The sequence below is a fragment of the Notechis scutatus genome, chromosome 10 (assembly GCF_049901735.1).
Source record: "Notechis scutatus isolate UNSWTSFEM ecotype Mainland chromosome 10, rNotScu1.2, whole genome shotgun sequence".
NCBI lineage: Eukaryota > Metazoa > Chordata > Lepidosauria > Squamata > Elapidae > Notechis > Notechis scutatus.
In genome coordinates, this window is record NC_142018.1 from 22,002,341 (window position 1) to 22,022,672 (window position 20,332).

The following is a 20,332-nucleotide window of genomic DNA, read 5'->3' on the forward strand; positions in this document are numbered from 1 at the left end:
CGCACACACACGCACACACATGCACACACACACACACTATATATATATATATGGAGATCCAGTGATAGGTGTGTCAGGGTAACTTTTCTAGGTGCCACAAGAATTTTTTTTTCTTGTTTCTTAATATCAACTTTTGCAAATTTAGTGTTACATTGTAAGGGGGGGGGAGTTTTGAGGAAGAAAAACGGGGAAAAAAAAAAAAAGCAAAGCTTGAAGCTTTGGAAACTTCACCAAATTTTAACCCGAGGGTGGGACTAGAAATGCCATTTGTGAGGGTAGCACTATTAAAAGATTGTTTGTGCAATGACTTCTTTATTCAAGAAAGAAAGAAAAAGAAAAAAAAAACACAGTCGGCAGACTATAAATTCCTTAGGAGCTGCATTCTGTCTACAAAGTCGCTGAGCTATTTGGTGACTCTAAATCAAATCTCCCGAACCAGGATTCAGGTGTGAACTTGATTCCAGGGATTTTCTATAAAGATTGTTCAAATCTGTGTGAGAGTTTTAAAAAACAAAACTGGCGCAGGTGGATCCAAGCCTGTGTGTTCCTTTTTTAATTTTAATTTTAATTTATCCAAAGTTCTTTCTCTCAAAAGTATGCATGTGGTTATCGATTGGTGTACGTGTGGCCATTTTCTCTCAGCCTTATGCAAATAATATGCAAGAAATGCAGAAACTTGAATAAAACGGGTCATTGCAGAGGGAAAACGGAAAACGCTGATTGGTCGTTTTTGAGGGGGGAAATTTGTTAGCCATTCCATGAAAGAAAGAAAGGAAGGAAAAAAGAAAAGAAAAAGATATGTTCCGAAACCTTGAACGTAACATGCACAAAAACAGAGAGGGTTTTAGAAGTCGGTGGATCTGTAAAATTACGATTCTTATCTTAAAAGTACAGTGTTCTGATGGATTAGATTATTTTTTTCATAATCAACCCCATTTGGTTTGTTTGTTTTTTTACAAAAATTGTTTAGCATAAAGGGATATTTTTTTTTAATATTTTTTTTTGGTAAAGTGCTGTAATTTTTGCAATACTGTGTGAAATTCTCTCCCCACCCGCCCAGTTCCCAGAGGCAGCCTACCCGGGGATAGCATTCTGCCCTTGGGGAAAGTCTTTCTAAGCAGTTTCAGCTCCTTGCAAGAGATCAGATCCCTTGGAGTCTTGGCCTGGCCAAGGGCGCTCCGGATTCCTTCCACCCTCTTTATTTTCCAATCTGGCTAGTCAATGACTTCTGAATGACTAGAATGACTTTGCTTGGAGAGTAAACAGCTGTTGTCTGGAGCAAGATATTTGAGCCATGATGTTTTTCTCCTAGAGTTAGGCATAGGGTGGCGGGAGAGGAGTCCATAGGAGCTTGTTATTGCTAAGGAGGGTAGAAAACCTTAGAAATCAGGTTTATCCCCTCTTTTGAAGGGGTTTTGCAGAGAAGCCACGGCCACGCGAAGGGTGGGGATTTTGGTGCGATCCTATGCATGCTTACTCCCCCAAAAACCTCAGCCTTTCTCTGGCACGCTCTGCTCCCCAAGTTTTAAGGCTGCAGGCTTGCAATCCTGGCTTGTCAAAGTGACCCTTTTTACCCACTAGATCAGAGGTCTCCAAACTTGGGAGCGTTTAAGATTTGTGGACTTCAACTCCCAGAATTCCCCAGCCTGCATAGCACAGCCGGTTGGGAATTGAAGTCCACAAATCTTAAAAGTTGCCACGGTTGGAGTCCCCTGCACTGGATCGATAGAGAAACAGAGTGATACATGTTAAATGTTGGGAAGTCTCACCGATGGGCAAAAGGCAGGCTGGCCTCCTGTTGATCTCAAACCGATTACTTAATACAGGAGCGATCTCTAGGACACGTTAATACACAAAAGTTTTTAAAACTGGAGTTTCTTCCCTTCTTCCCCCCCCCCCCTTTCTTTTTTCTTTTTTAAATCCATAATACATTTCACTGACAACTAAAAAAAAAGTGAAATATATGAGGAAAAGTCTTAAATTTCCCCTTCCTCCTGAAAGGATGTACCGAAATTATTTTTACCACGTTGCCTGATCAGGCCTTAGAATATATTGTATGTTTAAGACTGTAGTAATTTTTTTAAGGAAAAGATACCAATTATTAGTTGATAGCCTGAAAATAATTGTAAATAGAATTTAAAAGGCGTTGTTAATAGGCTACAACAAGTTAATTCATGTTGCATTACTTTCCATTTATTTTATTGTTCGTTTTAACAGATTTTATTACTGCTTTCATATATATATATTTATATATGCACACATATGTGCATGTATACATATATAAATATATAATCTTTAGTAACTAATGAATTTAATTTTTGAAGGAGAGTTAGAGAATGTTAAGATTTTTAAATACATGTATTCAACTCTTTTAGTTATGTTCTAAAAACAAAAACACTGAAGCGCATGCCAAGATAATAGAAAACAAAAATACAGTCCATAATTAGTTTGTATAGTTTACAGTTTAAGAACAAACGGAAGAATTAACTTTGTATGTAACTCCTTACAATGATAGATTCATTGTTAACTAATTATAATTAAGTTGTTGTTGCTATGGCAACAAAACTACAACATGGCTACCTTTGTATACATTATTTGTGAAATTTTCACATGTAAATTAAAAAAAAAAAGGTAATGTGTAACAGTATGGGTTTGTTTAAGGTACAGTTCAATACTGTCGGAGAAATATATGACTGAATATTTTTAAAATCCCAAAGTCCCATGTGAACGCTGGATTTGTGTCTTTGATGTCACTTTTTCAGTCAAAAGTTTACAACACATGGATTTAAAGTCAGGTTTTATAGCTTGTAGAAATTGTTGTGTGGGTTGGGTTATTCCACAGTATTTTTCTCTTGGTGATAGAAATTAGAGAGAGGGTTGCCACACTTTAGTGTTCAAAATAGTAAGTATTTTGAAAAACGGAATAACGAAATTTGGTCAACAGATTCCCAGGAAGGTCCAAACAAAATCAAGGGAACATAGTATTCTGCAAAATTGAGACCTTGCTTTCGGTTGGACTTGATATCGTTAAATCTGCATTGAATTTTGCAACAGTTGCCTTTTTTGGGGGTCCCTTTGTGAGGGATTTCCCTAATGAGAAACCAACTGATTTTCCCATCCTTGACATTTTAAAAACCATCCGTCTAAAAAAAAAATCATGTTCTCTAAGCCCATGAAATAATGATGTCCAAATTAGGACCAGGAAAGAAAGACAAATTATATTTTTATTTATAAGCAGAAAAAGGAAGAGTAAAATATGTATGACCACACACACACACACACACACCAAAAAAATACTGTGGAATAACTCTGTGACAGTGTTGAAGAAACCAATATGCTGCAGTTAAACTGATTCAGTTGGTGTACGAATGTGTGAGAGACGTTTTTTGCACTTATGTACATAGTCCACGAAAGAAATCCTTGGAACTTATTTTGAATATATTAAAAAAAAGGTCTGTAATAATACAAGGTAAAGTTTGTAAAAGAGATTACTAAGGCTTTGAAAAGGAAGAGATTTTTTGCTATAAAACTTATCTGAACGCATGAAGTTGCTTTGCTGTTCTCCAAGCTTTGTAGTTTGCCATATAGTTTGTAATACAGCGGACTGGTCACTTCAACCTGCAGCTCAGAAGGAAAACTCCATCTGGGAAACACCTACTTGACTTCCAAATCAGGGTCACCTGCAAAGGTTCTTCAAGGTTCTTCTAGCCACCCCTTTGGGCCTTCCGAGAGAAGAGCCTGCTCCAAAGGGGAGCCCCCTCACCACTGGTTTGTTCAGGGCAAGATTTGGAAATGCCAGAACTGGATCTCTATCCATGCTGCCTCGCCTGCTTCACCCTTCAATCCAGATTGTGAGCCTGCCCAGGTCCAGTAGGGTCATGCTGGCTGAGGGATTCTGGGAGTTGAAGTCCACAAAGTCTTAAAAGTTGCCAAATTTGGAGACCCCTGGCCTAGAGAGTAGAGGGTCTCCTTCTAACCACCGAGGTCCTGAGAATGGCTTTGCACAGAGTATGGAGGTGGGGGAGTTGAACCCAAAAGCCAGGTCCAGTTTTGAAGACAAGGGAACCTGTGCGTAGGCTTGTCACAATCTTTGAATAGAATAGAATCACAGAGTTGGAAGGGAAACTTAGGCAGGAAACCCGACATCAGACAAATGGTTGTCCAACATCTTCTTAAAAACTTCCAGTGTTGGAGCATTCACAACTTCTGGAGGCAAGTTGTTTCACTGGTTAATTGTTCTCTTGTCAGGAAATTTCTCCTGAGTTCTAAGCTGCTTCCGAGATCGATGCCACAAGAAAATGTGCATTTTTTTTTCTGTGTGGATGTGCATCGTGCTGTCTGTAAACATGCGCAGACGAGTATCAACTGTGAGCTCAGATGCATGTGCTAGCCAAAAATGGATAGATGACAATGGACTTAACCCAGTTTTAAAACGAAAAAGCGCCCCAGACTAGGGATTGGAGAGAGGAAGAGAGAGAAAGTTAAATCTTGGTCGAGCTGAGATGAATTAAGGCTTTACGTGTGAGTTGGGAGGCTATATAACCTAGTTTAATAAATGATAAAATAGATAAACGTGCCATTGAGCCCTCATTGCCAACGCCCAATATTAACCTCAGCACCAGGCTTTAAAAGTTCAAGAAACTTTGGCCAACCTGACGTCCTCCAGTTGGGTTGACTGTCAACATTCAGAAGCTGGGCTGGTTGGGGAGTGACGTAGAAGAGCTAAAGGGAGGACGAGCGTCTCCTTAAGGCCTCTTCCCCCAACCAAAGGCCCACCTGAAGGTCCCCGGGTTGGGGAAAGGGGTCTCTTTGGGGGGTGGGTGTCCTTTGATTGTAAGTGGGGGGGAGAAGCTCATCTCTCGTAGCCCCCTCCTCCCAGCCAGCCCAGGAAACCTTTGCTGGTGACCCTCGTAGCCCCGTGTCCTACAGTTGGAAGCTTTCATGCCTTCCAAAGGAGGCCATTGGAAACGCAAAACAATCCCCCAAACGGCCAACCGATAGTAAGGATTGAAATGTCAAACAAACAAACAAACAAAAAAGTGGTCTTTTTTCCAAACACACAACAGAGGGAAATCACCTGACGTAGAATTTACATGGTTTCAGATCTTTGTTACTGTACACAGATGCTATTTGATAGTTGTGGAAGCCAAATGATTTTGTTGCCATGGCTCTCGGTGTCCAAACAGCTGAGGGTACGACTTCTTCTCTCTCGTCTTAACATGGGAAGGGGGTTTCTGTCCAATTGGGCTTCGTTTTATAGCCACTGGGACCAAAAGTAAAACCTTCCAAAATTCAGAACGCCAAAATGACCTGTTATTGTGGGTGATGGTGGTTGGGTTTTGTTTTTTGTTTTTCTTTTAAAGGAAGGCAAGATTTTAGTGCAGAAATGTGAATTCTGCTACGAAGAAATCCATGATCAACAGCAGAATTTTTTTTTAAAGCCAGAAAACCTCAATCTTTATCCAGGTTTCAAATGCTTAATTCAGACTTTTGCACGAAATCAAGAAGGGGAGGGGTTGATCCTAAAGTCTAATTTTGTAATTATTTTGATTGATTTGACTTGGGGCTCAAAAAAAAAAAAACAACCAAAAAAACCGTCCAATTTTGAAAAATTGACAATTTTTTTTTTAAAAAAAAGCTAAAATGGATGAGTGAAAAATATAATCTTTTGCAAGGGACTAAAAGGAGACTCGGTAGAAATCAGTTGGTTTCCTTTCAGTCTGGTTCCATCGTGATGTAAATCCAGATTAGTTCCAGTCTGTTAAATTCAAGGCCAACAAGAAGAGATCATTCCCTCAGTTGTTATGGACAGAATATATGCTTTGATGTTTTTATTTTTTTTCCTTTTCGCCACATTTATATTGCTAGAGTGCTTGTTCGTGCTTTCTAGAAACTTGCATAATGCAACTCATTTTACTATGTTACTTCTATATTGTTATTGTTTATTTTTCCCCCCGGATCTTTTAATAAAGTGTATAAAATTCTCTCTCTATGTTTTTTATGAACCTATATCAACACATTTAATAAATAGGACTTTACTTTTTAAGTGTCTGGTTGATTAGTCACAACCTCGAAATGGCTGTTCCATCGTTTCATATTGTGGAAAGGTTGTTTTTAAAGGAAAGATTAATGCTGTTTGGCGATTGCCATGTAAATAAAATAGGACAGCTAAGCTCCATTACTCTTCTCTATATGAAGGGAAGAAAAAGGTTTATTATTCAGTGCTTTGGCTTTCAAGCTGATACATTTTTTTCTAAATTTTAACTGGTTTCTTTATTATTGATGGGGTTTTCCCCATTTTAATTGTATAAATGGAAAAAGGAAAGAATTTGGAGCGTATTAAATTTCAGTGGAATGTGACAGCAAAGAGAGACCTTTTAGCTGATGTGCTTGGTATCCATCTGCCAAAAGGGAAATTTCCCCCCGTTATCCTTCACGTAGAAATTAGATTTTGAGACAGTGATATTACTACGTTTCCTTCTTTATGTGCAAAGCCTTCTTCTGAGTAAAATCTTCCAATCAAATTAATTGGCCTGCTCTAACCTCACTTCTAAACCATTTTTTTTCCCCTAAAAGGACGCTGTAACCATATTGCACATCAAACAAAATGCAAGGTCATGGTGTATATATGTATCTACTCCACTTGACTCATAACCCAGCATTTCTCTCCAGAAGATTTCCATCGAGAAATATTACAAAGTCCTAGTAAGGGCTTTCATTGAGGAAAACCAAGACAAATAACAACATAATGCATCCAAGTAAATAGAGCGAGAAAAGAAGGATAAAGTGACGCTAGAAGAATAAATCCTTGGAACTGTTGACAGAAATATACTGCGTATTTTGGAAAGTCTATCTGCGGGCTCAGATTGAAACCTCCCCTAGAATCTTTAAATTTGTTGTTATTAATAATAGGGAGTTCTGATTTTGTTTCAATTTTTTCAACCGAAGCATCTGCAGGACTTTGCAAATAGTGCAGGATCAGCTCCTGCAGCATAATGGTGTCTGGCTCCAATTTCTGAATTGTGCGACCAGAAATTTACTGCACCAATGGTTCCAGGAAAAAATACTTCCACTGCTAGCATTTTCCTCCTAACAATCTGAAAAGAGCAGCAGACAAAATGCACCCTCGTGTCGTTTCCTCTTTGGGGTGGGAGAAAAGCTTCCCATTAATTGATCCTGTTCCACACAACTCTTCTTGGAGTTGAATCTGGCAAATGCAGGCTAAAATCATAACCCCAAGATTGAATTAAAATGCCGAAGTGCATCACTGCGCTCCTTTATTCGTACCTGGTAACTCTCCTGGCTCTTGGTCTTATATGGCCACAGTCGAACAGAGGGAGAGGTGCCAGAGAAAACAGGATTATTGTATCTTAAGAGGCGGTTGCTGGAGATGGGAAGGAGATTTAAACTTCTAATTGCTTGACAGTATCAGAAAATAATGCAGTGCCTCCCTCCCTTATGCTAATTGGGATTTTTGAGAGTTTCACACCTGCAAAGGGAGGATTTACACTGGCTGCCCTTCTTATCTTCATCTTTGATGGCCAGTTCCAAAGTTCTGCAGAAGTTATCCCACCATAAGGCTGTAGGGAAGGATTGCTTGTCTCCTTTCTGGCATAGGACCATGACTGGGAAATGGAAGGGAGTATAGGAGAAACAACAGACCAAGCCAACTTTTCCAGGGTGACTAATTTGCCTTGCAGGGGAGTGTCTCAGGGTTGGTGGGACGGTCTGTCCCAGAGTCACCAATTGCAACTTATTTTTGAACCTCTCGAAATCTTGCATGGCCCAGCCTGCCTGCAAGGGTTGCAAACAGGATGCCCCTTGGTGCAGCTGCTTGGAGTTGTCAAGAGATTTTGGACCCAGACTTGTCCCGAAGGTGGGAGAAGTGCTGCCATTGTTCATGCCAAACAAAATCCTAATTCTTGGGTTGCAGTGGGGTGGAATTGTTGCTTGATTTCACATCCACGTCAATATCTCTCCTTTCAGAGACAGTCGTTGGTTGATCGGATTTGGGCCAACCGGTGGCTGAATCAAAGGTCTGAACCAAGGCCGGAGTCTCTGCCACGGCACACCTGTGAGGATTGACCCATGGAAATGAGGTCAATTGGCGTTTATCTGTTTCTGTTTGGGGGCTGGCCACGGACCGTCCCTTCTCTGCCAGCAGGGCTCAGTTACAAGAAATCCTATAAGCTTCCTGCATTTGCGTGTTATTTAAACTCTCCACTGTGTCAGGATTTGGCAGGTCACAACATAGAAGGTGTCATTTTCGATTAAGGTGGCCTCCAAGGCAGGGAACTGGACAGCAGCTGCCAGGGAAGAAAACTGGCCAGTCTAATAAAACCACAAGGCCTCGGCCATACTCGAAAGGGTTTGAGAAGTCTTGCAAAATTAGCAGGGTCTGGAAACCTCCCCATGTCATTCTCCAGGGAGGGGTCCTTTCTGAGCCTCCCTTTTAGGCTCCCAGAGTGGGGTCTGCAGGAGAGAAGCCCTTGTGTGCAATGCCCTCAGCCAGAGAGGCCCCTGGAGTGAATTTCTTCTTTTTGCAGGACGGAAGAGGGAAATGATTAGAATAGAAAATAAAATTAGAATAGAATAGAATAGAATACCTTTATTGTCATTGCATTCTACAAATACAATGAAATTTGAAAGCTACTGCAGCACAATGTCCCAAACACCACATCACAATCACACTACAGAGTATTTAAAAATTAAAATAATAATTAAAAACCTGGTCTAAAACTATCTAAAACATATAGTAAGTTAGATAATTTAAAAATGCATAGGGCATTTTTACATAGGGCTAAATCACATCTGCATTGTTTGATTCAAGACAATTATTGCCTTGGAAAAGAAACTGTTTCTCAGTCAATTATTAGTCCTATTAAAAACACTGAGAGCAATTCTTTTGCTAAGCAAAGCCAAGAAACAGCTGGTTTAGCATTATTCAGGTACGAAGGATTTTGCTGCTGCGTCTCTCGTAAACTTGTTCCGCCTGTTCTGTGGCTTTTCTGCTTTCGGTGATCTGCAAACCCAACCTGCTTAGCTTAGGATTCCCTGGGATGAAGATAATGTAGTAGGAAATACATCCGATCGATACCATAACTACGTGGTTAGATGGAATTGTGGGAACCCAGCTCTTGAGCGCCCCTAATGAAGAGCAAGTCGCCTGAAATTTGAACGTAATTCAATCTAGAAATCAGCCCATTTTGGCCGCTGGGATTAGGACTCACGTCAAATAGCGGTCAAATTCAATTTAAACTGCATTCTAAACCAAATTTGCTTTAGTCTTGGCTGCTTCATCCTGCCCAGTAGAAAAGCCTCTTGCAGAAAACCGTTCTCTTCCCTCAGCAGAGAAGCTCCTCTGCCTGTGAGCTGAGCGGGTGACACTGCTCTGAGTAATGCCAGCCGCTCCCTGCTAAAAATGGACTCGTCCACGCCCTGTGACTCTCTGCCAGCCAGCCATTCTCTTTGGACAAGCTGATGGATGAGTTTGCAAAGGGAGGAGGGGTGTGCGTGTGTGTGTGTGTGTGTGTGTGTGTGTGTTTGCACAGCGGTGCCCCAAAGTTAAAAAAAAAAATGCCTGGTTGTTTTCAGTCCAACAGTGGGGCGGAGGTTGGAGACAAACAATGCATGACCCCCTAACACATCCGCATTCGGTCACCGGCTTCCAAAATTAACTCCCAAGCCTGCGCCGGGGTTCTGCAGGCCAGCCTGTAGCCGTCGTCTGCTTCGTTGCTTTGCTTGCATAGCTAAGCGGTCATTAAGAGGGTGAACTGAAGTGACCTCCGCAATCTGTTGGTGTAACCTTTCCTCTCTTTCCTCCTCCCCCTCCAACTTTGCTGGTCACTCTCATTCATGCTTGCGTCAGGACTAAAATTACACGATAAGCTTGTCCAGATGGGATTCTGGACACCGTTTCCTCCTTGAAGCTTATTTTTCTCCTCCCGCGAATGTTCTTGCTGTACATGCCACACGCTCCATTGTTGTGGCTGTTGGACAAATAATATTTTGGCCAAGGGGCCCCTCTCCAGGAGTTTAGCAAAGGGACCGAGTCCCCATAAGGAAAAAAAAAAAACAGGCCTGATTTGAGTTGTCCAGCTACTAAGAAAAGCACCCTGGGTGTTCGTGCAGAACAACACGCTTTTAATTTCACTGCTGTTAAATGAAGCGGTGATTCTCTTGCTGTGTTTCCCTGTTCCTACTGGAACTCTTGTGCCTTTTGTCAATGTATTTATAACACACACTTGTGCCATTTCTACTTTGGCTCTTCCTTTGAAGACAAACATCCGGTAGCATTCAATGAGTCCCATCGATGATGGTAATAACGGTAATAAGCTTATTGCACTAACTTACAAAGGCCTCTACGGTCCAGTCCTGCCTAAAGCAGTTTTTAAGTATTATTTCGGAGGGTGTGTGTGAGAAAGCAGAGCTTTTTCTTCCCGCCAAGTAACAAAAGAGCTTTAAATGTGCCCTTAAGAGCAAAGCTGAGGACCCAAATGGGAATGGAGAGGGAAAAAAGGAGTCACATATTTTCAGAAATCCCCCAGCTTAACAAGGAATCTGGTCAGAGTCATTTAAGGTTGTGATGGCAAATCTTTTAAGGTCTTTAGGCCCGGATGCTCAGGAGGAAACAGTAATAAACAGGAGTGCCTGGTATGTTTATTGTCATGACCATTTTTAAAAGGGGGGGAGGGCAGAATAAACATATAATAATAATACAGCTTATTGCAGGCCATTTGGAAGGGTGGGGCAAAGCAAAGAGAAACGCAGGCAGGGAACAGGATGAAATGGATTTTCAGGAGCAGCAGCTCTCGGTCCATTGTTGTTGTGATTGTTTTAAGGCCTCCCCCCGAGGGACACCACAATCCCAGGATATGCTGCTGCTTTGTGTGTGGGTGGGTGGGTAGAGGCCATTGGAGAACCACTGAGGGGCGCCCTGTATCCCCCATATGGCAGAGCAGTCCGGCCACCGGATGTTCAGCCGGACTCAGTTTCCCTCCTGGGAAGATGTGTGGCGCTTCGGCCTCTTGGAAAGAACAGCAAAGGACCAGCGATGCTGAGGAAGAGAAACTGGGGGACGACTCTCCATGCAACGGCCAGGCTCCACTATCGCTGTGGGGAGGAAAAACTAGGAAAGGCTTTTAGGTGTAATATAGAGGATTGCCCTGGGATCTCCTCGTGGTCTCCCATCCCAGGGATGCCACCGCTCAGCATCTTCCAGCATTCCTCCTGCATTTCATTTTATTTTTTATTTCATTGTATTCATCTCAGTTCATATTTTTATTTTACTTTATTTTGCCCACTGCCCTTCCTGGGCCCGCGAGGAACTCTTCCCCCTCCGGGGCGCCCGCAGATGACAGACTGGGCTCAGCTGAGAGCGGTTCTTCCGCCTTGTGTTACACTTTTTAGCTTCCCTTCCGACCGGTTTCCCCCCCGAGTGACTCCTCAAAAGCATTTCCGGAAGAAATCAAGACAGCCCTTCTGGCCCGCTGCTTCTCTATGTTCGTTGAAGGCGTCGCTCTGTGCCCATCCCTCTTCTCCCGCCCCCAACTTCCTTTCATCGAAGCTCTTCGACTCCACCCCGGAAGGAGCGACCGCCTTTTCCCATCTCTAAGCCCCGCCCCGACGGCAAAGCGCAGCCTTTTGTTTCAGGCCGTGGACATCGAGAGAGGCATTCCAGAAACCAAGCGGAGGGCAAGAGCGGCCCCGCGGGGCGGCAAGGCGCAGGCGCCGCGCGCTCCTTCCGATGGGGCTGCCCCTTCCGGCGCTCCTCCCCGCGCCCGGAAGTGGCGTCATCGGCGCCGCTGCCGCACTCTTCCGCGCGGGCGGTTCCCCAGGCCGGCCATGGAGTGAGGCGGCGGCGGCGGCGGCGGCTGAGGCGGCGGCTGAGGCGGCGGCGGCCGGGCCTGGCGGGGGCGGCGGCGCGTCGAAGCGCGGGCGGGCGGGCGAGCCAGGGGCGCGGGTGGTAGGTCCGTGGAGCCCGCCGCCGTGGCCGTGGCCGCCGGGGGGCCATGAGGGAGTACAAGGTGGTGGTGCTGGGCAGCGGCGGGGTGGGCAAGTCGGCGCTGACGGTGCAGTTCGTGACGGGCACCTTCATCGAGAAGTACGACCCCACCATCGAGGACTTCTACCGCAAGGAGATCGAGGTGGACTGCTCGCCCTCCGTGCTGGAGATCCTGGACACGGCCGGCACCGAGCAGTTCGCCTCCATGCGGGACCTCTACATCAAGAACGGCCAGGGCTTCATCCTGGTCTACAGCCTGGTCAACCAGCAGTCCTTCCAGGTGAGGGAGGGGAGGGGGCGGCACACACACACACACACACACCCCTTGGTTCCCTCCCCCGCCTCACGCGCACACAATACACACACACAATACACACACACAATACACACCCTCACGGGGCCTGCCTTGGATGGGGAAAGAGCCCCCCCGCCCCCCCCCCCCTACTCGCACACAATACCCACACACGTCCCCCCTTGCCCCCCCCTGCTCTCTCACACACACAATACACACACACACCAGGCGGGGGAAGGGCTGCTGGGCCGGCCTTGGATGGAGAAAGACCCCCCACACACACACACAGTCCATCCCCCCCATATACACACACACACGTTTGCCCCCCTCGTGTCTCACACACAATACACAGACACACACAGGCCTGCCTGGGATGGGGAAAGACACACAGACACAGACAAGTTCCCCCCTCTTGGCCCCCCCTCGTCTCACACACACAATACACACAACTCTGTCTCTCTTACACACACACCGGGTGGGGGAGGGGCTGCCTGGACTGCCTTGGAAAAGGAAATCCCCCCCAAAGCCTGTCTGGAAGGGCCCGGCCTCTCTCCCCTCCCCCAGACCGATTGGGGAAGGCCAGGCCCGGTTGGCAGCCTGGGAAGATGAAGCCTCCCCCCAGCCCCTCCTGGGCCCAGGAGGCCCCTCCAGAAATGGCTCCCCCCCGCTCCCTCAGCCGCTTCCTTGGAAGGTTCTTCTCCGCCTGGGCTTCCAGAGCTGCAGCCGGATGGTCCCGCTCCCCCTTAGACTTGCAGGAAAGGCTCCAGCCTCGGGGACCTCCTGGGCCTCTGGGGGAGGCAGGAAGGGTCCCTGCCTGCTTCCTGGACGCCCTGGTGGCCTCCACTACAGGACGGGGAGGTTGACAAACCCCAAAGTCCAACCCCGGCCAGGTGGAGCAGCCTCTCTTCTCTTTCAGCCCTGGTGATCCTGAGGCTTTATACTGGTTTCTTTGGGGTGGCAGATACCTGCATATTGAGAGCAGAACTGATCATGTTCCCTAGCTGGGTCACAAAACGTCTGCAGGAAAAGCACCCAGCTCAGAGACCACCGAGGTCCCCTCAGTTCAACCCTGAGCTACAGATATTCTCTCCTATTGGAATGTTTTAGAGTAAATATCGCTGCCTTAAACTGTCTTTGGGGACCTACGGAGAGAGGGGGAAAAAAAACCCACGCTCTTTGGGTCATTGCAGACGTGGTGAAGGCTCCCCCTCTCCCCTTGCTCTTGCACCGCCCCTCAAATTTTGGAGAGCCCCCTTTGACCCCCTTTTCCCTTCTTCCCCAGGACATCAAGCCGATGAGGGACCAAATAGTCCGTGTGAAGCGCTACGAGAAGGTTCCTCTCATCCTGGTGGGGAATAAAGTTGACCTGGAGTCGGAGAGGGAGGTTTTGTCCGCGGAAGGCCGAGCCCTGGCCCAGGAGTGGGGCTGCCCCTTCATGGAGACCTCTGCCAAGAGCAAGACCATGGTGGATGAACTCTTTGCCGAGATTGTGCGACAAATGAACTATGCGTCCCTGCCTGAAAAGCAAGAGCAGTGTTGTACAACTTGTGTTGTCCAGTGAGGGAGAAAGCAAAGTCTCCATCATGGCCATGCAGAGCAGGTCAGTGGGCCCTCCCCTCCTTCCCAGAGGAGCCCCCGGGCCAGGGGATGGGCTCTTCCTTGGGGCAATGCCAGGAGTCCATGGCTGAAGAGACAAGCAGCCCTTTTGGCTCCCTGGTTGGGGGCTGCGCTTGGGTTCCCTTTGGCTCTTTGCTGCCCGAGTACACAGAGCCACAATCTGCCAGCTTAACTTGGCTGGACGCCCCCAAAACACGCCAAACCCGGGGGTTGCAAAGTGGTTGTGGTTGGACTTCCCTTCCACCCTGTTTCCCAAATAATCTGGAGCCAGGATCGGTTGCGTTGCCGTGCTCGGTCCCAACACACAGGGTGGACTCGCCCAGTAGCAGGGCGAACAGTGAAACCTGCCTTAAGCCCTCCTGGCTGAACATGCAAGGCTCACAGACCACCTTCTCCAGCCTTTGGCAGGGAAAGTGCTATCGTTCCCTCAGAACAGAGCTGGAAGGGGGTCCTTGGAGGTCTTCTAGCCCAGCCCCTGCTCAAGCAGGAGACCCTAGACCACTTCGGACAGGTGGCTGTCTAGACTCTTCTTAAAAGCGAGCACCCACCCTGTCTGAAGGCACCTTCTGTGTCCCGCTGGTTAATTATCAGCCCCCCCTTTCCAGAATTCTGACTCTCGCTTGGCCCTTGGGTTCAAGGCAAACTCCACGAACTTACTCCGAGTACTTAACTACCTGACCTGCGTCTGTCTGGGCCTCCTATAGTTGCTCCTTCCCTGACTCCTCGTAAGTAGAGGTTGCTTTTTCTCCTGCAGGCCCTTCCGAAGCCTTGCACATTGCTTTGTTTCATTTGAAGAAGGGGAAAAGCTAACGGTTGTCGCCAGCCAACGCCCACGTCTTAACCCGAAGCGGCCTCTGAGCTCTAAATGGAGCGGGAGGTTGTGAAAGTGTGGTTGTGTGTCAGCTGCCCTTGGATTTTCCAGGGGCTGCAGACACGGTCAGCAACCACAGGGGTTACACGAAGCGAAATAAAACAGAAGCAATGACTTTATTTTATTTTATTTTTTCCAATGATCTGCCTTTCTCTTTCGCTCTATTGAGAGGCTGACTAGCTTCCATCTCAGTAACTGTCCCCATCCCTGTAACTGTGTGGCTGCCCTCTTTCGAAATGTCTGCTTGTGCTAGGAGGAGTGACAAAGGTCACCTTTCTCCAGTCGACCAACCTCCTCAGCTCTTCAAAGCATTAAATTGTTCAGGAGTAACGGAAGTAGCCCTTTTCTCTAATAAGTTCAGTCACAAGCTTCCCCCCCAGCTGCATGGGGTAAGAGGTCTGGTTGGGGGTCTACTGGATTTAACGTCTCTGTGGGGGTGGGGGAGGAGAGGAAGTGCTGCTACTTCTCTCTGCTCTGCTTGCATTTTCATAAAACAGGATCTCTCTGTGGCTTGGAGTAAATTGTCCTCTCCAACAGGTCCCCAGGAAAAGCTGTAAAAAAAATCCTGCAGGTCAAAAATAACACTGTTTTGGGATTATGGGAAATGAATGGCTGGATGGATTCTTGATTGGCCAAGTGTGATTGGACACCCAAGGAATTTGTCTTTGGTGCAAATGCTCTCAGTGTACATAAAAGAAAAGAGACATTTGTCAAGAATCATCAGGTACAACACTTAATGATAGTCATGGGGTACAAATAAGCAATCAAATCATACTAGGAAACAGTCAATAAAAATAGGATACAAGCGACAAGGTCACAGTCGTACAGTCACAAGTGGGAGGGGATGGGTGATAAGGAGTGATGAGAAGATCAATAGTAATAGTAATGCAGACTTTGTAAATAGTTGAACAGTGTTGAGGGAATTATTTGTTTAGCAGAAAACGGACCTTCGTACCTGATGATGCCATCAAAATAGCTTCTTGGGACCTGGGGGGGGGGGCGACAGACAGGGGACCTGGGGCTCCCTGACAGATTTCTTTCTCTTACTTGCAGATAAAACTCAGAGGAAATTTGCACAGATGCTGCATTGGAGAACTCTTTTTAAGCCCAGGTTGCCGAACTGAGCCTTGCTTAACCTGGTCTCGGTCTTCAGCACACGTTTTCCAGGCATCCGGTGTGAAACAGGCAAAGGAGCAGCCAGGGAGCGGCACGGGCCTGCTACAAACACTTAGCATGTTTACCATTTGATTTGGGAATCTGTTCTTGATCTCTTGGGGTGTTCTTTTTTTTAATAGCTTTCTAAGTTCCTATTAATGGCTAATATGCAAAAAAGTTCATTTTAAACTATTTTATTTCTTTAATTGATTTCTAAATCTTGTATTTATTAAACTTTAAACTCAGTATTACCTACTCAATGCCTTTTTAAGAGAAAAAAAAATTAATGGAGAATAAAAGTGAGCCTTAAACACAAATGGTTACTTCTGTATATTACCTCACATCCGTGCTTGATTTGCAAAAGAGAGGAAGAGAGAGAGAGAGAGAGAAAGAAAGAGTGAAAACAAGATTTCTTCTCCTCTAAAATGTCATTCATTGGAACTTGGAAACATTCTGTCTGTTTACATGTGATGGTGTCCTAGAAGGATGTTTAAGAATGGCCTGGCGGGAGGATGCGACATCCCTTTTCTCAGCAGCTGTGGTGGCCTGATGTGATTGGCCTGGTGGGGACTGGAGACATCCAGGAATTTGTATGTGTGTTCTCTGTTGTTATATGGTTATTTGGGTTTGGGGTTTGTTTTGTTCTTCTTTTGAAAGAAAAGGCTGTGTTGAAAAATCACTCGTTCATCTGCTTTATTACATTCATCTTCCAAAGGCTGGAAAACCTTTTTCCTTGGAAAATGGACAGTGTGTCTTAGGTTGTGTTCCAAAGCAAACCTCAACTTGAGATTTCTCCCATAGGATTTAAGGCGACACTTTGGCAAAGGAACAAAAAAAAAAAAGGACTTTAGGCTTTTTTTTTTTAATTGTTTCTGTCCAAAACCATTGAAGCAATGCACGAGTTGGCCTGGCTCAGAGCTCCCTCGCTTGCTTTGTTGGTTTCTGTTGGAGGCAGCCTTGGTTGGTTGCTGAGGCCAGGAAGCAAAGCAACAGGAGCCTTGGCCTTCCACGGCCCCCATTTTCCCCGAAAAACTGCAGTGTGTAACTCGTTGCGGTCTTCGAAGAAGAACCCGGGTTTTGAGCAGACGGAAGAGAGAGCGTTGGTGGAAGTGTTAGCAGCACCACAACTGTGAGAGACCTTTTCCTTGGCACTGATGTAAGTTGGGGTGTCTTCTCTCCCCTCCAGGCAGGGAATAAATGTGCACCTGAAGTCCTTTGACCGTGTATCTTGACTTCGACCAAATTTCATCCTTAAATCTATCTGGCCGTCGGCGGTTAGCATGCTGGGCCTTTTGACCCCCCGAGCCTTCCCGGGGTTTTCATCTCTCCGTTCAAAATTTTGCAGTGAAGTCAAAAGTTAGGCTCGCACTTTAACGGAAGTCTCCAGGCGTGAAGAAGCCCTGTTTTTGCAGTGCTCTTTAACGTTGGCCAAGTATCAGGCGTGCCAAGGGAATTGACAGAATTCACACAGTGACTGTACCTTAGTTCTTCAGTGGTGGACACATTGCTTAAACTTCTCTGTTGGTTGACCTTTTGATATATATATATATATATATAAAAAAGAAAATTCCAATTTCTTTCTCAATTGGAGTTGGGGACGGCAAAGAGCTTGGCATCTGACTTGGGCAGCTGCTGCAGTTTGGAATGGAGGGGGCCCTGCCCATTTAAGAACGGCAGCCTTCCCGGTCGTTAAGTTTATTGCAAGGTTCAAATTCAGGCCTCCCCCCCCCCCCGCTTGCTTGGGCCCTGGATTCCAGGAAGACTCTGGAGCTGCACAAGGGCCACTTCTGGTCCAACTGAGAAGGCGCTGGGACATTTGTCCCACTTGCCCTGGTTGAATCATGAAGTCTTTGGGCCAAGATCCCAGGTGATGAATCTGAGGAAGGGGGAGGACTCGCCTCTTTCTCCACATTGCACAGCGGGAAGCCACATGGTGCTCTGGTGGATGTGGCGGGGTGGCCAGCCAGGTGCCCGAACCCAGCCCTTGTTGGGAGCGATTCCTTCCCGGGGCTGCGTGTGGCATCCCCTTCCTGGATGTGGCACCCCAGGCCTCTTCTGCCTGAATGTTCTCACGGTTTAATTCAGTTAATCAAATGTACTGTACCTCTTTTCTTGGGGAAAAGTAGAAATAAATAAATAAAAAGTCTGGAAAATTTGGCAAGTTGTAAAACCAGGACGATGATCAAATGCTTTGTAAAGGTGAACCGCCATATTTTTTCTGTTCTCTCCTCGCCCTTCCACTTTCATTCATTCTTATTTTGTAAGACAGCCCTACAGTCGAGCTGTTTGTAACTTTTTTAATAAAATAGATACCTGTATTACCAAAAGCGGTTTCCTCTCTTTCCTGATTTAGCTACGGGGGAAGAGTGGTTTTGTGGCTTTCGCTGTCATGCAGGTTAGCTTCTGTGCAGCATAATATGGGTGTTGGGAATACGCCCATCTTGTCCTTCGGCTAACACTGCAACCTCTTGAGTCTGCTGCACAATTTCAGCTTCTAGAGTTGCACGAAGCCCTCAGAAGTTCTCCCAATTTTTTTACTTTAGGGGAAGATGATGAAATACTCTGAGAGTAGTTAGACTGAATGTTAATCAAGCCAACTGTAACTCATGCGCTCAGGACAGTTCTCTTCCTTTCCCTGGCCCTATTTTGGGGATGTGACCCATGAGAACGACACAACACTCTTCTGTTGCCTTATAATAACTCGGAAAGAAGAGGAGGGTGGAGATAAACGTGGTTTTGGGGATGGTTTGGGCCTCGTCCTGAAGGGATTCTGCCATCTAGACCGCCTCTCCTTGTCAGGCTTCCCAACTAGACCGGTTCTCCTCACACCCCAAGACAGAGGTAGACCTGATGGCCAAAAGCTTTGTCCCTCCATTGTGATTAGGGGAGGCCTCACTGAATTCGTATGGGGACCATCGGCCAACCAGGACCTCGGAAGGCAGTTGGGCACCTCCAACGCGCTTGGGGACAGCTTGGCCCTTGCTCAGCCAGGCCGTGTTGGGAGAGGACCAGCTGGAGAAATTGAGGAAGGCCCTCCACACCACTGCACTTAGGGGAGAAGAAGTCAAGGACGGAGTGGGGGGGTGGGACTGGATGATCTGCACTTTAGATCTGCAACCGATGAAGAAGGGAGGGATGGAGCCGACGACCAAACGGAAATCTTGTTTCCTTTATCGCTTCTAAAAAAACACACACACGCATACACACCATCTTCGACTTGTTCTTCTTTCGAGCACGAGCTCTGGGCATGCATCCGGCTTAGCTCCACAACAGATTGTCGTGAGATTGCAAGTGCTCCACCCGAGTTTCTCAGTCAGGAATAAAACGAGAAAAAAAAGACCTACAAATGGGCGGGGGGAGAGAGATCTCAAAACAATTGAATTTGGATGGGATTCTCCCATTTAATCTCCCCACTAGGAGTGGTGTGATGGCCCAGAGGTGGAGCTCTCGTCTCACAACCAGGAGGCTATGAGTTTGATACTAAGTAGAGGCAGCTATTTCTCTCTCTGGGCACAATGAGAATATATCTGCTGAACAGAACTCTGCCCTGGTGACAGGAAGGGCATCCGGCCAGTAAACACTCCGCTAGCTCCATTCAGTTGCGCAGACTCCACCCCAATGCAAGGGATTATGGGGTCATTAAAAGATTATGATGATGATTATTTAATCTCCCTACTGTACCATAACTGGCAAGGCCTTCACCTCATGGCTACCACCCAATGTGAAAACCCAGATTATAGCAAACCATCATCCTTTTGAAAAATCAACCAGGAATTCCCTAGAACCACCAACAGAATCTCTACTTTTGACATTTGTGGCAGCTGTGACAATTCGAGCCTGTAGTTTTGCTTCTGGGACACAAGGACCACATGGGTCATTTTTCATGTACCAGAAGGGTGAGACATTTTTTTTAAAGTTTTTTATTTTTATAACAGACAAAACAACAACAAAAAACCTTTCAATTGTACAATGTGTCGGTTTGGTACATATCACATGTGCACAATATCTGTAGTCCTTTTCTCTTGACTTTACATTCATATTATATTCTAATCAGCATTCCATATCATATCATTATTATGCTATCTTTGAAGTTTTAATTTCAATTTCAGGCTATCTTTAAAAGCAAGTCTCAATTCTTACTAAATTATATTCATAATATAACTTATTCAAACATAATCATAATATATCATTACTATTGCAGTATAGTTCAATTTCTTACTCTTCTAGGTAGCCATTGATAAAATAAGTCCCAAATCTTAGAATACTCCTTTTCTTCTTGCCCTCTAACATGTTGGGTGGGACATTATTAAAACATGTAATAATTCTACAAATTGCATGATGTATTGTCATTTTAATTATGTCCGAGGATGCTTATTATTTCTGCTTTTTACTT

At 45.7% G+C, this 20,332-nt stretch overlaps 2 protein-coding genes and 1 long non-coding RNA gene across 4 annotated transcripts in view; 2 read left to right on the top strand and 1 right to left on the bottom strand.

Annotated features, from left to right (window-relative positions):
• Positions 1-8,198, top strand: part of MBNL3 (muscleblind like splicing regulator 3) — a 56,043-nt gene extending 47,845 nt beyond the window's left edge. Inside the window, exon 9 of one of the 2 annotated variants that reach the window (XM_087972243.1) lies at positions 6,577-8,198. The gene's annotated coding sequence lies outside the window, so the exon portion shown is untranslated. The remainder of the gene's footprint in view (positions 1-6,576) is intronic. The other variant, XM_087972240.1, reaches the window with a different exon arrangement.
• Positions 717-3,274, bottom strand: LOC148129777 (uncharacterized). Its single transcript, XR_015750733.1, has 2 exons — positions 1,420-3,274; positions 717-1,378 (listed from the first exon to the last, which is right to left on the bottom strand). It is a non-coding gene; the product is annotated as an uncharacterized LOC148129777 (long non-coding RNA).
• Positions 8,199-11,778: 3,580 nt separating the features above from the next.
• Positions 11,779-18,266, top strand: RAP2C (RAP2C, member of RAS oncogene family). The gene is made up of 3 exons (XM_026687070.2): positions 11,779-12,284; positions 13,579-13,896; positions 15,838-18,266. The coding sequence occupies exons 1-2, from the start codon at positions 12,012-12,014 to the stop codon at positions 13,855-13,857; spliced, it is 552 nt and encodes a 183-aa protein (XP_026542855.1). The 5' UTR covers positions 11,779-12,011; the 3' UTR covers positions 13,858-13,896; positions 15,838-18,266.
• The last annotated feature ends 2,066 nt before the right edge of the window (positions 18,267-20,332 follow it).

Excerpts from the sequence above, each read along its gene's own strand:
- RAP2C (XM_026687070.2), top strand. The coding sequence starts at position 12,012 with ATGAGGGAGTACAAGGTGGTGGTGCTGGGCAGCGGCGGGGTGGGCAAG. Across the intron at positions 12,285-13,578 it reads TCAACCAGCAGTCCTTCCAG|GACATCAAGCCGATGAGGGA; the intron begins GTGAGGGAGGGG and ends CTTCTTCCCCAG.